The sequence below is a fragment of the Paramacrobiotus metropolitanus genome, unplaced genomic scaffold (genome assembly GCF_019649055.1).
Source record: "Paramacrobiotus metropolitanus isolate TYO unplaced genomic scaffold, Prichtersi_v1.0 Parri_scaffold0000029, whole genome shotgun sequence".
Lineage (NCBI taxonomy): Eukaryota > Metazoa > Tardigrada > Eutardigrada > Parachela > Macrobiotidae > Paramacrobiotus > Paramacrobiotus metropolitanus.
In genome coordinates, this window is record NW_026570249.1 from 138,869 (window position 1) to 155,600 (window position 16,732).

A 16,732-nucleotide genomic window follows, 5' to 3' on the forward strand; every position below is an offset into this window, starting at 1 on the left:
ACAACAGTAGCTACGTATCGAATCTAGTGGGATTAACCTTCGAACTTGAATTATGATATCGCACAGGCCCGCAAATCAGGATAGCGCCAAAATAGCGGTAAATGTCCTCTGGCTGTAAGTTATCACCACATTCGCCTTCCGGTTACGTGTGAAAAACCGCTTCGATTCACACCTATATACAGTATGTGAATATAAAAATAAGTTTTCATAATACGTTAGCATACTTCTTATATATTATACAAGAAAAAGGCTCGGCCTCGCCTCCACGTTTCTTGTGTTCCCCAGTCTACGGCCGGTTTATTCGAATGATTTCGATAAGTTATTTAGTTAACATCTTATTCCTTCAGCGAAATACAATGGTCCGAAAAAAGCGCTAAATCACAGATAGGATAAAACATGAATTTATGGCTTTTGTGCACTCAGATGCATTCTGTGACTTTGACTCTTTTGTTAACTTTTCCATCCCGACTCTGAGCCTACCAGCTACTACATTTGAACCTGAAGAATGCTTGCAAAAGATGCTGGTGGTAGTTTGGTCTCTCAATCACCTAGCGGGCTTCGTGTGAGGGACAGTAGCGGTACTTCGGTCACGATTTTTCAATAAAGCACCGGTTAAACCGACGGATGACCTTTGCTGGCTGGAATGCCTTACCAGGGCACATTTTCCGGGTCCAAATTCAGAAAAATCTGATCTTTGGCAGGAACATATTATACCATCGTAGTATATTTAAAAAAATAATTTCAGCTGCTGACACTCAAAGGGCGTGGCCATACAAAATTAATAAGTAGTAAGTAATAGTACATACTATTGCACTGCACTAGTGTAGTACCCTAACAGCTGTTTGTATCAGTGTAATAATAATAAACAGGAAATTTTCATCTTTTGCCGAATGACAGTGTACGACTATGGCACGGTTAAAAAATAAGGAACTTTAATATTTATGACAAGTTTCGGAAGCACAGTGCAGACAGTGAGGAAAAGCAAAATCTAGAATTCAAATACAGTGGCAGTATGTGGTACGTACTGTTGCACTACCGCAAAGAATCGCAGCTACAAAATGGTTTTTATACTGTGTCGTCTTAACGTTTGCACATGAAATTTTTCATTTAGCATAATGTGGCAAAATACTACGTTCCTGCAAGAGGTGAAACTTTCCTGATCTGCTGTTATTTTATAAAAAGCCTGTGCGGGTATTGCGCTAGTGCATTCACTGCATTGTAATAACATGCAGTATTACGCACTTCTTAATTTTGTTTGGCCACGCCCTTTGAGTGTCAGCAGCTGAAATTATTTTTTTAAATATACTACGATGGTATACTATGTTCCTGCGAAAGATCAGATTTTTCTGAATTTGGACCCGGAAAATGTGCCCTGGTTAGTTTATTGTCCATGCATAAGTCCATACATAAAGCCAAAACATGTTTACGAATTATCCGAATTTTTGGCCGTTTGATTCGTGTTATTCATTAACTGCTACTAACTGGATAAATTTTTTTTTAAATGATACATCGACGAAGACGATTTGATATTAGAGGTAATGCCATCAATCCCAACAACGATGAGTTTATTGCGCACGAAGCCGATATAGCCAAATTGACGGTTCTGCATGAATATGGTGGACTGTTAACTGTTTCCGATTTGGATATTTTTCCGGAGCGGACTGACACCAGTTGGCAGTCGGTTAAACTAGAATAATTACAAAGACTAGTCTTTGTACACTATTTAGTTTACGGCTTGTTTTCGTCAGGTCTATGGAAAGTCTGTAACCAAAATGTTACACGATTCTGATTCGCACATTTTAGGGGGGTGGTTTAGGACAGCACAAGCATCAAGTTACACAAAGGAAGATACTGTAAGGGACTATCTAGAAACTACGTTCCCGAAAATTCGTTCTGTACGTAGTTTGTGTATGGTCCCTAACTATACCATTAATTACAAATTTATAGTTCACGAATAATACGTAATTTGCACAGCGAGTCCGCGACGGAATGTTTTCGCTGACTGCGAAGCAGACAAGAAAACGCCACTTCGTGTTTCTACTTGCCGAACATTCAAAGTTTGTACTTCCCTACCTGAAATCTACAGCGTATTTGAGATTTTGTCTATGACTATTTAAACAAGTGAAACGTTAACCTTTAATAAGTATCATGTCACAAGTACAAACTTAGTACTAGAAAACATTAATCTCATAACAGAAACACTTCCTCAATGCTATCCTGATCGGGAATTGTACCCATTACACAAATCGCATTCCCCCGTTGCATCTGGATAGAGAGTCGCTGTCTAAAAAACTCTTTCGCACGTTTCTGGCCTGTGGCGGTGGCCATACCGCTTCCAACCTTATCCACAAGCCTTTTTGTTCCATCTCCCCACGGTCCGTAAACAAGTCAGTGTAGAGGGAAAACTGTTCTGAAGAGTGGCTTTACTGTACTTCTACCAAACTGCTTGTTTTATCACGAGGAGACTGAGAATTATGAAACCGATACTTCTATACGTATTCTTGTACAAAGAATTTCACCAGTAAAACCATGATATTAAAATTGTAACGTTGGTTAATCTGCAGAGCTTCTTCCCATCTCCGGGATGGATTCGACTGCATTGCCAGCCGAGAATTAATCCGCAACGTATATAAGGTGAACCTTGGTTCCCTTGCTTGTCACAAAGAATCTCCGTATGTCCTAGCTATATGGAGGACTACAAGACGAATGATTGGGTGTACAATTCTGGAGAGCATCCGTCGAATCTCTACAGCGCTAATTCTTTGTTCAGAAGAACCGTTTATGTTGACGACCAAATTTCTAGTCATCCATCGTGGACGAACATAAAGACATTTCTTAATAAAAAGAGCGGAATGGAGACATAAGTCGGCACTGCATTTCTTCTTCCATGATTGCACTTATAATCTGGCAAATGTTTACAAGCAGGACACTACAAATAGTTTGCTTTGCTCATAAATTCTATTCTCAGTGACGCAGTTAGAAGGCAGTATAACGTAGGCAAAGATAAGCTTGAATTAAATTTAGCAGTTGGCTAATTTCTGAAGATTTTCATACGAGCGTTACAGCCCATAGGCATAAACGCATAACAGTTTCTCTGCGCTGCTGTATTGCCTCATGGCCACCGTATAATCAAATGCGCATCGGCTGCAAATTCAAATTTAAAATATTAATTATTGTGCCGCCGCAGATATAGATTTCACAAAAGCCAATTCCTTTTGCGCAGCAAGGAGTAGCAGGGAAGAACAAACGTTCCGCTAGAAAGGACCAGACGCGGCATAGATCTACTACATAGATTCTTATGAACCTTATGAAAAGTAACTTGTGAAAACAGGCTGCACTCGGGCACTCAGGCTTGTGCTTACTTTACATACTGTATATCTTTACCTTGAGTGATGGTAACTCTGCCGGACATCACGTTTTAAGGGGAACACTAGCAGTAGAAAGCGGGTTTGGGGAAACGGGAATGGTTTGAATTTCACTTTGAAAACGATGGCCAGGTATGTGTTTTAACAATTTGACTGAACGCAGAGAGGATCGCGTCACACCATTGTGCAGCTAAATCTTCTCTGCGTTCAGTTAAAGTTGTGAAAACACATATCCGGCCATCGTTTTCAAACCATACCCGTTTTCCCAAACCCGCTTTCTACTACTAGTGATCCCCTTAAAGATTCTGCATGCATTTAGCACGAAGTGTTAATTGCAAACTTGTGGTGAAAATCTGTCTCGTATTCAAGGTATCGCTGGAAAATAGATAAATTTTTCGAGGCACAGTCTACAGCCAGAAACATCGCCCTTCTGGAAACGCTTGCACTGGCATGGTTTCCGATGACGTACAACTCCCCTTCGTCGCGATCGCTCAGCAGATAAGGGTTGGCATCCAGCCAGTTCCGTAACCATGCATAATCGCAGGCACAATGAAGTTTACGAATGGTCGACCGGATTTCCGGAGTTGCATACTCGCTAGTGAAATCTGCTTCGCCGAGTCGCAAAAGGAAACTCGCATACCTGTTCTCTAGCTGAAGTGACCTTAGTTGTGGGAGATCTTTGAATGTCTCCGGTTCAATCGACTCAATGGTGGTTAGGTAAAAATCAAGATTTCTCAAATTCTTGAAGTGGCGGAAATCGTCTCGTTTTATCACCAACCTGGTGCAACCAGAAAATTGCAAGTACAGCAAATTTGGCAGTCGCAGTGCCCCAACCGTGGATGTGGCCGAATTGTCCCGACAATGCCAAAAATACAGCTCAATTAGTTGCGTTCTAATTGGGTCGACAAGTTGGTGTGTTAGCTGGAAGGAATCGCCGCCGGGGGCAAACAATCGGACAGCTCGGTTGGGATTACTGATGGCAATGCTACTGGCACTGTCCAAAAAATCCTAAAATCCATCATCGGTATTTTATTCTACTGCTACTGTTATCTCTACTGTGTCTTAGCTCAACTTAATTCTCCCAGTTCGGTGTATCAATCTCATCAAAATATAATTATTATTTCATTTAACCGTAATGTAACTCAGCTTGTACTTCGGTATACTATGCAGATCTATTAATGAATTTTTCAAATACAAAGTAAATACATGTAGAAGTACGAGTGTACTAACAGTACACTCGTATTAGCTACTAACAGTACTCGTACTAGTTGTTTGAGCTGCCGGTAACGAATCCCTACCAGAGTATGTTTGTGCTTACCCGAGCCGTGACGTTGTTGTAGCATTCTAAAGTTGATATGGTTCCCGGCACTCTCCTGAAAATCATTTGTCCGATACTGGCTTCGAGGCAGTTATCAAGACCTTTCCAACAAGTGTTTCTTGGACGACTGGCGCACTCGCGTTGACTAACCTGTGTTCCGTCGTACCGTGGGAAATTATCATCCCCTACAATTGCAATTGTCAAAAGCTTTAGAGCTGGATGATTTCGTTATTTCCATATAAACTAACCTCTACAGGTCACCCAAGAAATTCCGTACAGTGCAACAAAAAAAGCAAGTGTTTTATGCACCATTTTTTAACAAGGATGCTCTAAAAATTTTATGAGCTGTGCTTTACGCTAATCCTCAAATAACAGACTGCACGAATAAGAATCAGGCAGACAACTCTGTTGCCGGCAACTCTGCTTATTTAGCTGATTTATCAAAAGATGTGGCAAGATGCCAAAAACTAGAGTACAGTAATCGACGGTAACAGAAGTTTGCACTACAGTAGAGTACTCTGTATAAGCACAATCTTTTCAATAAGGATGCTGTATTTTTCTTTTTAATTACAAGCCTGTTGAATCTAGATTCAACATTTTAATTACGATATTGCGTATACACAACGTGTATGTAAGTACTAGCATGTAAGTACGCCCATGCACATGTGTGTCCAGACTCCAGAGTAATTATGAATTATCAACTGGAGCGAAGCCGAGGTGATCTAATTTCAGGATCAATGCAGTGACCGATTTCGTCCGTTACGAAAGTGACCAACATCACATCACGGCGATCAAACCTCACTATTTTCTTCTTTCAAACACTTTTGGTCGGTAACATAAAAACTGTTACGTATAAATTTAGCAAAGCTAAAACGGATTAGCGCAGCGCTGAATGACTGCTACCAGTAGCATATATAGGGAGGAATATTGAGCTAACCTGTGCTCAACCAAGGTAACTTAAATATCGTTTTTCATGTAAATGCTGTATTTATGTATTAGCAGGTCGTATTCAGATCTGCCGCAAACGTAAAGATGACGCGAACGTTTATTTTAAACGCAGTACAATACACCAGTATCGATCTATCTCAGAAACGCATGCCAGAATCTGCAGTGATGCCGGTACTGAGGCATATATGGTCGTTTTCCATAGCCATTCTGCTAGATATAATATGTCTGTCTTAAAACTCCTTTTTAACAAGAAGTGTAATTGTCCTCTTTGTATCCACGATGTCGCTCCGCAAAATAGGATAAGTTTTTCGAGGCACAGTCTACAGCAAGAAATATCGACTTTCTGTATACTCGTGCACTGGGATGATTTCCGATAATGTATAATTCCCCTTCGTCGCGGTCGCTCAGAAGAAAAGGACTGGCTTTCAGCCAGTTCCGCAGCCATGCATAATCGCAGGCACAGTGAATCTTACGAATAGCCGCCTGGATCTGAGGAGTAGCGTACTGGTTATCGTGATCATTTTCGTGAAGTCGACCAAGAAGATTCACGTAGTCGTGTTCTAGCTGGAGTGACCTCAGCTGCGGGAGATCCTTGAATGTCTCCGGCTCAATCGATTCAATCGACGTCATGTGGAAATCAAGATTTCTCAAATTCTTGAAGTGGCGAAAATCGTCTCGTTTTATCACTAAACTGGTGCAGCCATGAAACTGCAAGTACAGCAAGTTCGGCAATCGCAATGCCCCCAACGTGGTTGTGGCCGTGTTGTCTCGGCAGCTCCAGTAATGCAGCTCAATTAATTGTGCTCTTATCGGGTCGACAAGCTGCTGTGTTAGCTGGTAGGAGTCTTCACCGTTTGCAAACACTTTAACAGCTCGGTGTGGATTAACGATGGCAATACTACTGGCAGTGTCCAAAAAATCCTACAATCCAATGCCGGTATTGGACTAGCTATGTACTGCTAGAAAGTAGAAAGCGGTACTTTACTATGCCATATTCGGTCCATTTCTCAGACCGCTGTGTAAAGCTGATATATTTTGACTCACTTTTAACATATCTGTATACTGTAAATGCAAATGTTACCTGTGTGACTGTGTCCGCTAAATTGCTAGTTACAGCTTACTCCACTTACACGGGCAGTGACATTTTTGTAGCATTCTAACGTCCACACGGTTCCCGGCACTTTCCTGAAAATCATTTGCCCGATACCGGCTTCGAGACAGTTATCAAGACCTTTCCAGCAAGCATTTCTTGGGCGACTGGCGCACTCGCGTTGACTAACCGGTGTTCCGTCGTACCGTGGTAAACTGCTTTGCGCTGCGAAGCATCATAATTTCGTTACTTTTGTGTATATGGTATATAAGTAACTGACCTCTGCAAGACAACAAGAAAGCTCCGCAAAATAAAAGAAAATATGGCAATAGAATATGAGCCATTTTTAAACGAAATTCTTCTAACGATGATAAACTGTGGATTCCCGCTAAATATTAAAAAAATAACGAGTTGCAACTGCACGAATATGAGTAAGATTCACCATGCAGAGAATTATGTTGCCGGTGCCTAAGTTTGTTCCACTGATTTATCGAAAACTACTGCCCATTGCCAAAAAAAACTCTGCAGCAACCGACGACCGGCAACCTTTTACATGTGGCACAATCTCAGAAGTATTTATCGGTTTACTCAATCTGCTCGAAAAAGATATTGTAGAATTCCGGTTTGGTTACAGTACAACACTGACTACGCTTTGAATCTAGTGGGTTCATCCTTCGAACTTGTATTATGATATCGCACCGGCCCACAAATCTGGAAAGCGCCAAAATGGCGGTAAATATTCTCCGGTTGTAAGTTGTCACCACATTCGTCTTCCGGTTACATAAAGTGTGATCATGAAAAACCGCTTCAATACACACCCATATCCTGTACTTACGTGTAAGCAGAAATGGGTTTTCATAATACGTCAAGATACTTTATATATAGCACGTTAATAACGTTATCATTCATACTGCAGCTTTAAGAAACCAGCGTTAAGGCCATGGGTTTCAGTTCACTCCTACAAGGCAAAACTTTAAGTTTCTAAGTCAAAGAACACAAACATGTATGCAGAACCATGACGTCGCCAGATTAGATACAACGACACATGACATGTTGCACGCGTTTTTGCATTATCACAAAGTAACTTTCAGGTAAATCATTACTCACACCATGGATTTCTCAACTTGCGTGTTGCACTTTAAAGGACTTTCCCGGCATCCTACTTGTGTTTGTGCATCTGCAAAATTCCACAATAAAAGGGCGGGCATGTTGATCCCAGGAAAGGTAATTCCTTCCTGCGCTTGATGATAAACTACAGAAGCTAATTCCCAAACTAGCGACGTAACCTTACGAACGGTATACTGCGCCTTGCATGATACTGGAGCTTGGATACACGTCAGTGTATTTGTTATGGTGATTACACTAATGGCTAATTCGATTGTTAAGTTCTCGGTGGGCGCCTTTAAACGCTTTTATATTTAAGGCGTTATTCACCTCAGATAAACCGGAAAATATTGCAGATTATGGCCGCTTCCCTAAAGTCTAGGATTTTAATTGGCGCGCGGCTTCTGCACCAGGCATTTAAACTGCGCAGGCGTTTTCCGGTCGGCATGTCCCAGAACGCTCTTCTGCATCACAATTGCGGGTTTCTAGCTACGCATGGCCTATGTTGATGAATAGATACATATGCATTCCACAATAACATTTTAACGAATCCACATCGAGTGTAACATGATCATTTAATTGCGCTGATGAGGATTCATGCTTTTTACTTTATACGTGATCAACCCATGGAAAAACCAAGAATCGCGGTTAAAAATAAAGAAGCACGGAAATTTACTCTTGCTCTTTCTTTTTCATTTACGTCTACATCATAACTCGCGCTTCGAAGCTAAAACTGGTGATGAATAACATTACTCTGACGTTGAACTGCACCAACATGACCTTTCCTTGTAATCAGACATCCCCGCTCTGGACACCGTTGTTCGGAATTAAATTGTTTGTATTTGGCGGATCTATTGCATTAAACAGTGGTGTTCTGGTATTATACGCTGTCAAACCATCGCGCATAACTCCGTTCAGCATTTATTTAATAGCTTTGTATATTTCGAACATGATCTATTTATGTGCATCCCGATCCCTGACACTGGTAATTGAAGTCCATGGAAGCTATCCAATGAGTACCTCCGCATGCTTTTTGTATCTGTACGCCACACGAGTAATCAGTGTTCTATCCGTTATGCTTCACGTTTTGATATCGTTGAACCGCTTCTGGGCCTTTCGCTACCCCGTGTCGTATCGCAATCGACATAACGACAAAACGACAGCCATCTGTCTATGCCTGGCGGTCATTGGCTACATCCACACTGTCACACTGTCCGGATTTCTCCTGGATATTCTGCGTCACTATCCGCGGTACATGTTTAATGAATGTCTGGGTTGGATGGGCAGCAGGGAACCCATGCCAATCTGGACGGGAATTGAAAATACGATTAGCCGCTACGTGCCGCTGTTCAGTATAATTTGTTTGTATGTCTATTTATTGCGAAAACGCTTCAGTCGGAATGCTAACCAGATTCAGCCCCAAGATTCCACATCGAGCAAACCAATACCAGCGGGAATAAATCATACGACGCACCCGGAAGTGCCAGCGCAGGGAGCCAGCACGACGAATCGATTCGTAAGATCGCGCAGGGACATTGTCAGACCGTTTCTGATTCTGACGTTGACGTCCATATGCGTGACGGCTTGCTGGCTGCCGTACGATGTTTACTATTTTGTGAAGTACGTTATGAAAATCTTGCCTCCGACTGTGGCACTGGAAATATGTTCGATGATGTACTCTTTTCAGACAGCGCTTGATCCTGTAATATTTTTTCTTAGCCTGCGTAAATGCAAGTCCACTTGTGTATCTGTAAGCTCGGGCACGTGCCGGTTTTTTTCCGTAAATTTGGACGAAAACAATATTGGATAAAATCAGAGCGAACAGATGATGTTTCCGCATTTTACTTTCAGCAGATCGGCGTTCTCCGTCGTAACACCACCACTAGTCGTTATCGTTCAATAGGTTATTATCAGTTATAAATTATAATATTGTTAGCTCTAATTAGCATTTGTTGCCTTGAACTGGTTCAGTAAAATTAATAAGAATAAATTACAAAGTTTGTCCTTTAATTGTATTCTACACTAAAGTTAAGGATCCCATCGTACCTGTCATTAATTTGAAATGAAATTACAGCAAGCCAAAGAATTTCCGTTACAGTTCCAAACTGACAGCTAAGAACATTTCTGTAACTTCTCTAATGGACTAAGACTGCACGTTTAGGTTTGATTTTAATATATTTAATATGTACTTGTACATATGCCGTGCACGGCATATATAGATATTGAGAATAACTTATGGTTAGTGTGGTTGTTAACGTTGCAACATCTGTATGTATTGTACTATGAACAAAGTACAAGTACTTTGACAATATTATAGGAGAGAAGCGCATTGACTATACGTCAGTTGGGAAAATTGTCACGCAAATGGTCGCCGTTATGGTGAATGGACGGTACGGAAGTGTGTGAAAAAATAGAATGCACAGGCCACGATATATAATTCTATGGCTAATAATATCTAAACACAATGCCCCGTCCGCCCTAAGTTTTTATATACGTAATACAGAACGATCGAGAACTCTGCTACACCGTCATTATGAATGTAATTAATGCGTCCACGTTCGGCATTTACGGACGTCTCTTTAATGTCTGTGCAGCTGACCATGAACCCAATATCCGAATAGCTTTCTTTTGTGGCGTTTTACTGCGAAAATAAATATAAAGACAGTTCATGCATCGAATGCGCATTAAACCTGCACTGGGACAATAATCTGGTCAAGCTCCTTCCAGATATACGCATCGCGAACACTGCAACTTTGCAAAATGGCTTTGGTTAAATGTATTGCTGTTGTGACCCTAGTTTCCGTGTTGATCAGTCTTGGCTACGCGATGCGTCCCCGGCATAACCTCCCACCGGCATCTGCTCCAGTGTCGCATAGGCAGAGCGAAGAAGACAAAATGATAGCGTTTATCCTTAGTTGTCGAGGAATGACCTCCAATGCCGCGCTCAACTGTCCATGCGCTGGGAATGGGCAGCGTTGTCGGGATCCCCTGTCCATCTGCTCGAATTTTAAGTGTGTTTGCGATCCGTCTATTAGTACCAACGGTGGCGATAGATGCATTAGCAAATCTCCGGCCCCGGCTCCGGCCAACACCGATATTGGAGAAACGGACTATCCTGCAGAACGTTAAAACGTGAGTACATATGTTAAACGTTATTCATAGAGTAGGTTCATTTACCGCCTACTAAAATGCTGCATACATTATAAGATGCCCATACTTACTAGTAATAAATAAAATTAAATACAACCATTATATTTGGCTTATACTGAACCGTGGTTACCTGTGCTATTCAGAACGGAAGCGTTTCCTATGTTTTGGGAAGGGAACATCGACTTTTGCCATCGACATTGCGATAAAAACTCTGCCAGAGAAAGAAAATTAAATCAGTTAGTTGTGCTTGTACATACAGAGCATGATTTTTGTTAATTCATTTTCTTATTTGCTAAGCGTATATACTATATACTGCATTAAATTAGCTTTTGCATTTCCTCTTTTCGTCTCTCTAGATCTGTTTTACATGTACATGTTTTCAAAGCAAAAGAAGCGACGGAGTCAGAAAATGGGAATGAAGGTACCGGGCACCATTTCAGATTGAATCAATAAAATGTGGGATCGGTAGTAATGTTAGTTGTATGAAATATTATAAATTCTTGTGTAGACCTTTTTTTGTATAAATGCTTGTGTGGAAAAATAAAATTACCTTTTTTGTCATCTTTTCTGGGTTCTTGTTTATTTTACATTAGCAGCACAAAAATCAAAACAGCCCCACGAACAGGAAAAAGCAAAATGAAACCATGATATTAACTGCAGTTCTCAATTTTGAACAGATGGAAAAGCAGGAGCTGAGAATTGTTCACCAATTTACATCATTAAGTGTACGTACGTTTATTGGTTTATGAGTCCTAACTAAAAAATTATGCGGTGCATCTCCGCCCATGTTTGCATGTTCTGAGTCACGGAGCAAATACGTTTTGCTTGGACATAGTGCCATCCATCGATCCGGCATTTTTCGGCATTGAAACTGAGATATGCACTGTTAGCGCAATTTTATGTTTAACAATCGACCAAACCTTTGCCAGAACCGCTATTCGCTGGGTCTATACAAAATGCCAGAAATGTAGAATTTTTGCATTCACCTAGGAGTAAAATCAAAGAGCATTCAAAGAGCATCATCAAATAAAAGCATCAAAGAGTTTAGACCCGGTAACACCACACAAAATCAAACAAAAACCAGTTAAATATATTGCTTATTTACTCGATTACCCAGAATTGATACCATCCAGATAACTTGTTTAGAAAATTCTCACTTACGCTGCTGAAATGTATATAAATAATTCACTACATAATTTGGACAAAAATGTATTACCAAATTTAACCGTTTGAAAATTGAATTTCGCTATAATATATGATATTTTAATTTTTAAGTACTATTAATCATATTTACCCATAAAGCATAATAAATTTTAAATCTAAATCATATTTGCCAACAGAAGTAGCCAAAATGTGTTTAAGAAATGTGACAGTTTCATTACTGTTTTCAGCATGCATCAGTGCTTTGGTAGTTTCTGGTCATGAGTCTGCGGTAAGATACTCTGCATGAACTGTATACTAGACTTATAAAAATCTTTAACAAATTTTATTTTTCTCTAACATAGTTATATCGGGATTTGTATGTTTAGCAACAAATTCATCAACTGGCTAAAAGGCAGCTCTTATCCTATCCGTACACAACCACCAATCTCGCCCCTACACTTCCGCAGTCGTCGTACACTTTTAGTGGCGCTTGTACATCCGGAAATATCCTGGGAACGATTACTTCGACTAGCTTATACGGATTTCCGGCTACATATTCGGTGGACAGCGGCAGTGGCACCGGAAGCTATTATGTAATACTGTATATTTTAGAACATACAGTCCATACAGAAAAATAATTTAAAATTCGTATATTGCACTATTAAAATAATTTCCGTTTGCAATATTGCAGCTAGTGATACAGTAACTCGCCTTGCAAATTACTTCGTACTTTGCAAACGCCTACCCTAATATTATTGCTATCACAGGTCTATGCCCAGCCAACAACCGGGCAGATTTACCTGTGCACTCCCACCAGCGGCACATTTACTTTTAATTTTCGTGCAGCAAATCAGTATGGGGCTATCGCCGTACCGGTTACGGTGACTTGCACAGGGACGACGACAACCACTACTACTACTCTTTTTTCGACATGCCCTTATACGGGACTAGGAACCAGTAGTATCTACCCTTATGGATCGACATATCCTTATTCAACGGGAACGACTTATCCTTATACCACTGGAATTTCTCCTTATACAACGTATCCATACACAACAGGAACGACTTATCCTTACACTACGGGAACGTATCCGTACACCGGTACCACTGGATTAACTTATCCCTATACAGGTCAGTCATGCAAACCGACACCATGTTTTTATATATAAACACATACAAAAATATAAAATCTGCACTTTACAGTGTTCACATAATTTTTCCGCGTACGTATTATAAAAAACTGTAGTTCACGTTGAAAATTAGTAGATACAAACATACATACAAATACGAACATCTAAGCTTTTTATAGGCACAACCTATCCCTACACCACCGGAACAGCATATCCGTATACAACAGGAACCTATCCCTACTCTACTGGGTTAACTTATCCATACACCACAGGGACAACTTATCCGTACACCGGAACGACATACCCTTACACAACTGGAACAACTTATCCGTACACCGGAACAACTTATCCCTTCTCCACTGGAACCAGTTTCCCGTTTGGAACCACTGGTCTTACAGGAACGACAGGAACTGTGACCTTTAGCCAGAACAGCTACAATTTCACCACAACGCAGTGTACATCGGGATCGACGGTCGGCACAGTATCCGGTACAGGATCAGGATACACTATAGTTACCGGTGGGAACGGAGTCTTCTCCATATCGCCTTCCGGCCAGATTACCCTGACCTCGCAGCTTTATACTGGCACATACAGTTTAGTTGTCAGCGGTGGCTCAACGACAAACCAAAGACCCGTGACAATCATTGCAAATTGTCAGAATTCTGGATTTACTCCTGGGCTGTTTGGACGTAAACGATAATTAATATTTTTATTAGTAGGAGCAATAACCCTCTTTTCGATAAATGTACTTACTTTGCAAAATTTATCCTCTGTTCGCATTGTGCTTAGTCTGTACATATAGGTAACAAGCACACTGTTTGCAGTCTAACGGTCACTTTCACAAACATTGTACGCTGTATAGAAAACTTATAGCTGTGCATTCACATTTGAAAAAGTTCATAAAAGATTTTCTTGTGCTAGAGTTTTACTCAACGGTTCCGCTACCAGGGATTGTTCACTTTATTGAAAAAGGCATAAAGCAATGCAGGAATTTCTCACAATTAAAATCAATATCTACTTTTGTACAATACTGAAAATTACAATTTTTGACATTGTTTAAAAATAAGCAAACTTTTAGCACTATCCAGTAGTACAAGTAACAGTCACCGTAACCGGTATCGCTTGCTGCACACCGCTACTATTTGTAGCCACAACGGTCAGACTATACACTCCCGCGGAAACACTGGTGGCTGTAATATTTCCACTGGCATCAATAGCAAAATTGCCGCTTCCATAGTTGATGGCATACGATGCTGCATTGGTGGCGGTGACGGTCCCCACCGCCGCCGATGTCCCGCACGTTGACAGCGTAAATCCATAGAACGGTTGCGCAAACACCGGCGCACCGGTTCCTCCCGTCGAAGTCCCACCGCAGGTCACGGTAATCGTCACCGGAACGGACGCTGACCCCAGCGTGCCGGTGGCGGTTACTGTTCCTGTATATGTACCGGCTGATAAGGCTGACGATAATGTTATGGCACCCGCCGTAGAAATGGCAAAGGAGCCGGTACTGGTGATCGAATAACTATTGGCATTGGTGGCCGTCACTGATCCCACGGAGGACCCAGCTGTGCAGCTACTAGTCGACAGCGTATATGATGTCTGCGGGAAAGTAGCCACACCCGTTGTTGTTCCGCTGCAGGTTACGGTAATGGTCACTGGCACAGTGGTACCGGCGAGGCCAGTAGTACTGGTACTGGCTACCAGGAGAGTATAAGTTCCTGCTGGTACCGCTGTCAGCATGGTAATAGTTCCCGCCGTGGAGATAGTAAACTGGGTGTTTCCATTGGTGATGTAATAACCGAGAGCACCGTATGCCTGGACGGTTCCCACGGCCGTACCCGCCGTACAAGTGGTCGCGGTGAAGGTATAGGATGGTTGTAGGAATCCCGTTCCGGTGGTAGTACCAAAAGGATAGATGCCGGTTGATCCGAAACAGCTGGCGATAATGGTAACCGGGAGTGTAATCGACTGACCCGTCGACAGGTACGCTTGGACGTTGGCTGTCAGGGTTCCCGTTGTGGTGGTCAATGGTGTCAGTAAGGTGATAATCCCGCTGTTGGCGTTAATCGTGAATTGGCTACCGCTAATGAGATAACCCGATGCACCCGGGTAGCACACTTGTCCGACATAACTGCCGGGTGTGTAACAATTCGTTACGGTGAAAGTCTGCTGGGTGGTTCCGGTGGTTCCCGTGTATGGATACCCATACGGATAGCCGGTTAAACCAGTGGTTCCCGTATATGGATATCCAGTATATGGATAACCAGTTAAACCAGTCGTTCCCGTATATGGATATCCGGTTAAGCCGGTTGTGGACTGACATGACGACGTACTCGTGCCATACGGATAGCTCAAACCCGTGGTGCCGGTATATGGATAGGTCAATCCAGTTGTTCCAGTATACGGATAGGTCAATCCAGTAGTGCCGGTGTAAGGATACGTTAGTCCCGTTGTTCCCGTGAACGGATAGGTTAAACCAGTCGTTCCAAACGGGTTGTATAAATACGGATTGGTTAGACTCGACGTTAGCGCGCTGCTCAGTAGCAACGGCGAAATGGTGGTGGTCACCGCGGTGTTGGTACACGTCCCGTTGTTGAAAGGGCACGAGACGATCCCCAGACCGTTGGTGGAACCCGGACATGTCACGGTTACCGGCACGGAAGTGGTACCGGCGGAAGTACTGGCCAGCACGTTGAAACTGAAGGTCGACGGGGCGTTGTTGGCCAGGGTTACGACGCCGGTCAAGTAACCAATGATGGCGTTGAAACCCTGAACAGATTGGGGATCGATGGTGTAGCCCACTTGACCGGGTACGGAGTTGGCTGATGCCGTCACGGTGCCGACGTTCGTGCCGGTGTTGCAGGAGGTCGCGGTGAACGAATACGAACCTTGTCCGAATGTGGGGGCGGAGCCGGCGGTCTGGCGTTTTTGCAGGGCATGCTTGTGGTTAGCGGGAAATTTCCGCATGGAAGTCTGTAAAAAATATGACAGATTTATTTGAAATTATCACATGAAAAACTTTTCTAGCAATAAGCAAGAAATGATATAAAACTTACTTGAATTGCTCCTGCAAACGTTATATATAAGAATACCAGGTAAATATAAAAAATGAATGAGGATTTTGTTAGTTTCAGCATTTTGCGTGATCGTACACAAAGAAGAAAAATAACACGGTTTTATTTTAAACTGGGACAAATAAACGGGACGACTTTTTCTGTTCTAAAAAAATCAGTGCAGAGAAAGAACTAATGCTTTTTTCTGCGATGCGGTTTGTACAAAGTTAGAGCAGCACTGCTGCTTTTTAAATGGCAGATTTTTAAGCATACTTGGCATTTGTTGGTTTTGATACTGGAGAAACGCATCTTCGGATGCCTTGGAAGATTAGTGCGTATAGTTTGGCATAATGCAGTATCATCTAAGGATTTGTTTATGCGCTTGTCTTGATGAGTTCGCGGTATTTGTTTTCAACTATGGGAACAAT

The 16,732-nt window shown here is 41.9% G+C and overlaps 4 protein-coding genes across 4 annotated transcripts; 1 reads left to right on the top strand and 3 right to left on the bottom strand.

The window, feature by feature from the left end:
* Window positions 1-3,183: 3,183 nt before the first annotated feature.
* LOC129588358 (uncharacterized) lies at window positions 3,184-5,051 on the bottom strand. The gene is made up of 3 exons (XM_055482543.1): window positions 4,932-5,051; window positions 4,684-4,868; window positions 3,184-4,373 (listed from the first exon to the last, which is right to left on the bottom strand). Exons 1-3 carry the CDS (start codon window positions 4,993-4,995, stop codon window positions 3,681-3,683), a joined length of 942 nt encoding a protein of 313 aa, XP_055338518.1. The 5' UTR covers window positions 4,996-5,051; the 3' UTR covers window positions 3,184-3,680.
* Window positions 5,052-5,692: 641 nt separating this feature from the next.
* On the bottom strand, window positions 5,693-7,198 carry LOC129588274 (uncharacterized). Its single transcript, XM_055482442.1, has 4 exons — window positions 7,002-7,198; window positions 6,762-6,946; window positions 5,983-6,552; window positions 5,693-5,698 (listed from the first exon to the last, which is right to left on the bottom strand). The coding sequence occupies exons 1-4, from the start codon at window positions 7,063-7,065 to the stop codon at window positions 5,693-5,695; spliced, it is 825 nt and encodes a 274-aa protein (XP_055338417.1). The 5' UTR covers window positions 7,066-7,198.
* A 4,998-nt stretch (window positions 7,199-12,196) lies between these two features.
* LOC129588427 (mucin-2-like) lies at window positions 12,197-14,095 on the top strand. The gene is made up of 4 exons (XM_055482630.1): window positions 12,197-12,407; window positions 12,505-12,711; window positions 12,886-13,249; window positions 13,428-14,095. The coding sequence occupies exons 1-4, from the start codon at window positions 12,327-12,329 to the stop codon at window positions 13,946-13,948; spliced, it is 1,173 nt and encodes a 390-aa protein (XP_055338605.1). The 5' UTR covers window positions 12,197-12,326; the 3' UTR covers window positions 13,949-14,095.
* A 103-nt stretch (window positions 14,096-14,198) lies between these two features.
* On the bottom strand, window positions 14,199-16,504 carry LOC129588414 (mucin-19-like). The gene is made up of 2 exons (XM_055482612.1): window positions 16,308-16,504; window positions 14,199-16,224 (listed from the first exon to the last, which is right to left on the bottom strand). Exons 1-2 carry the CDS (start codon window positions 16,386-16,388, stop codon window positions 14,329-14,331), a joined length of 1,977 nt encoding a protein of 658 aa, XP_055338587.1. The 5' UTR covers window positions 16,389-16,504; the 3' UTR covers window positions 14,199-14,328.
* Window positions 16,505-16,732: the final 228 nt, after the last annotated feature.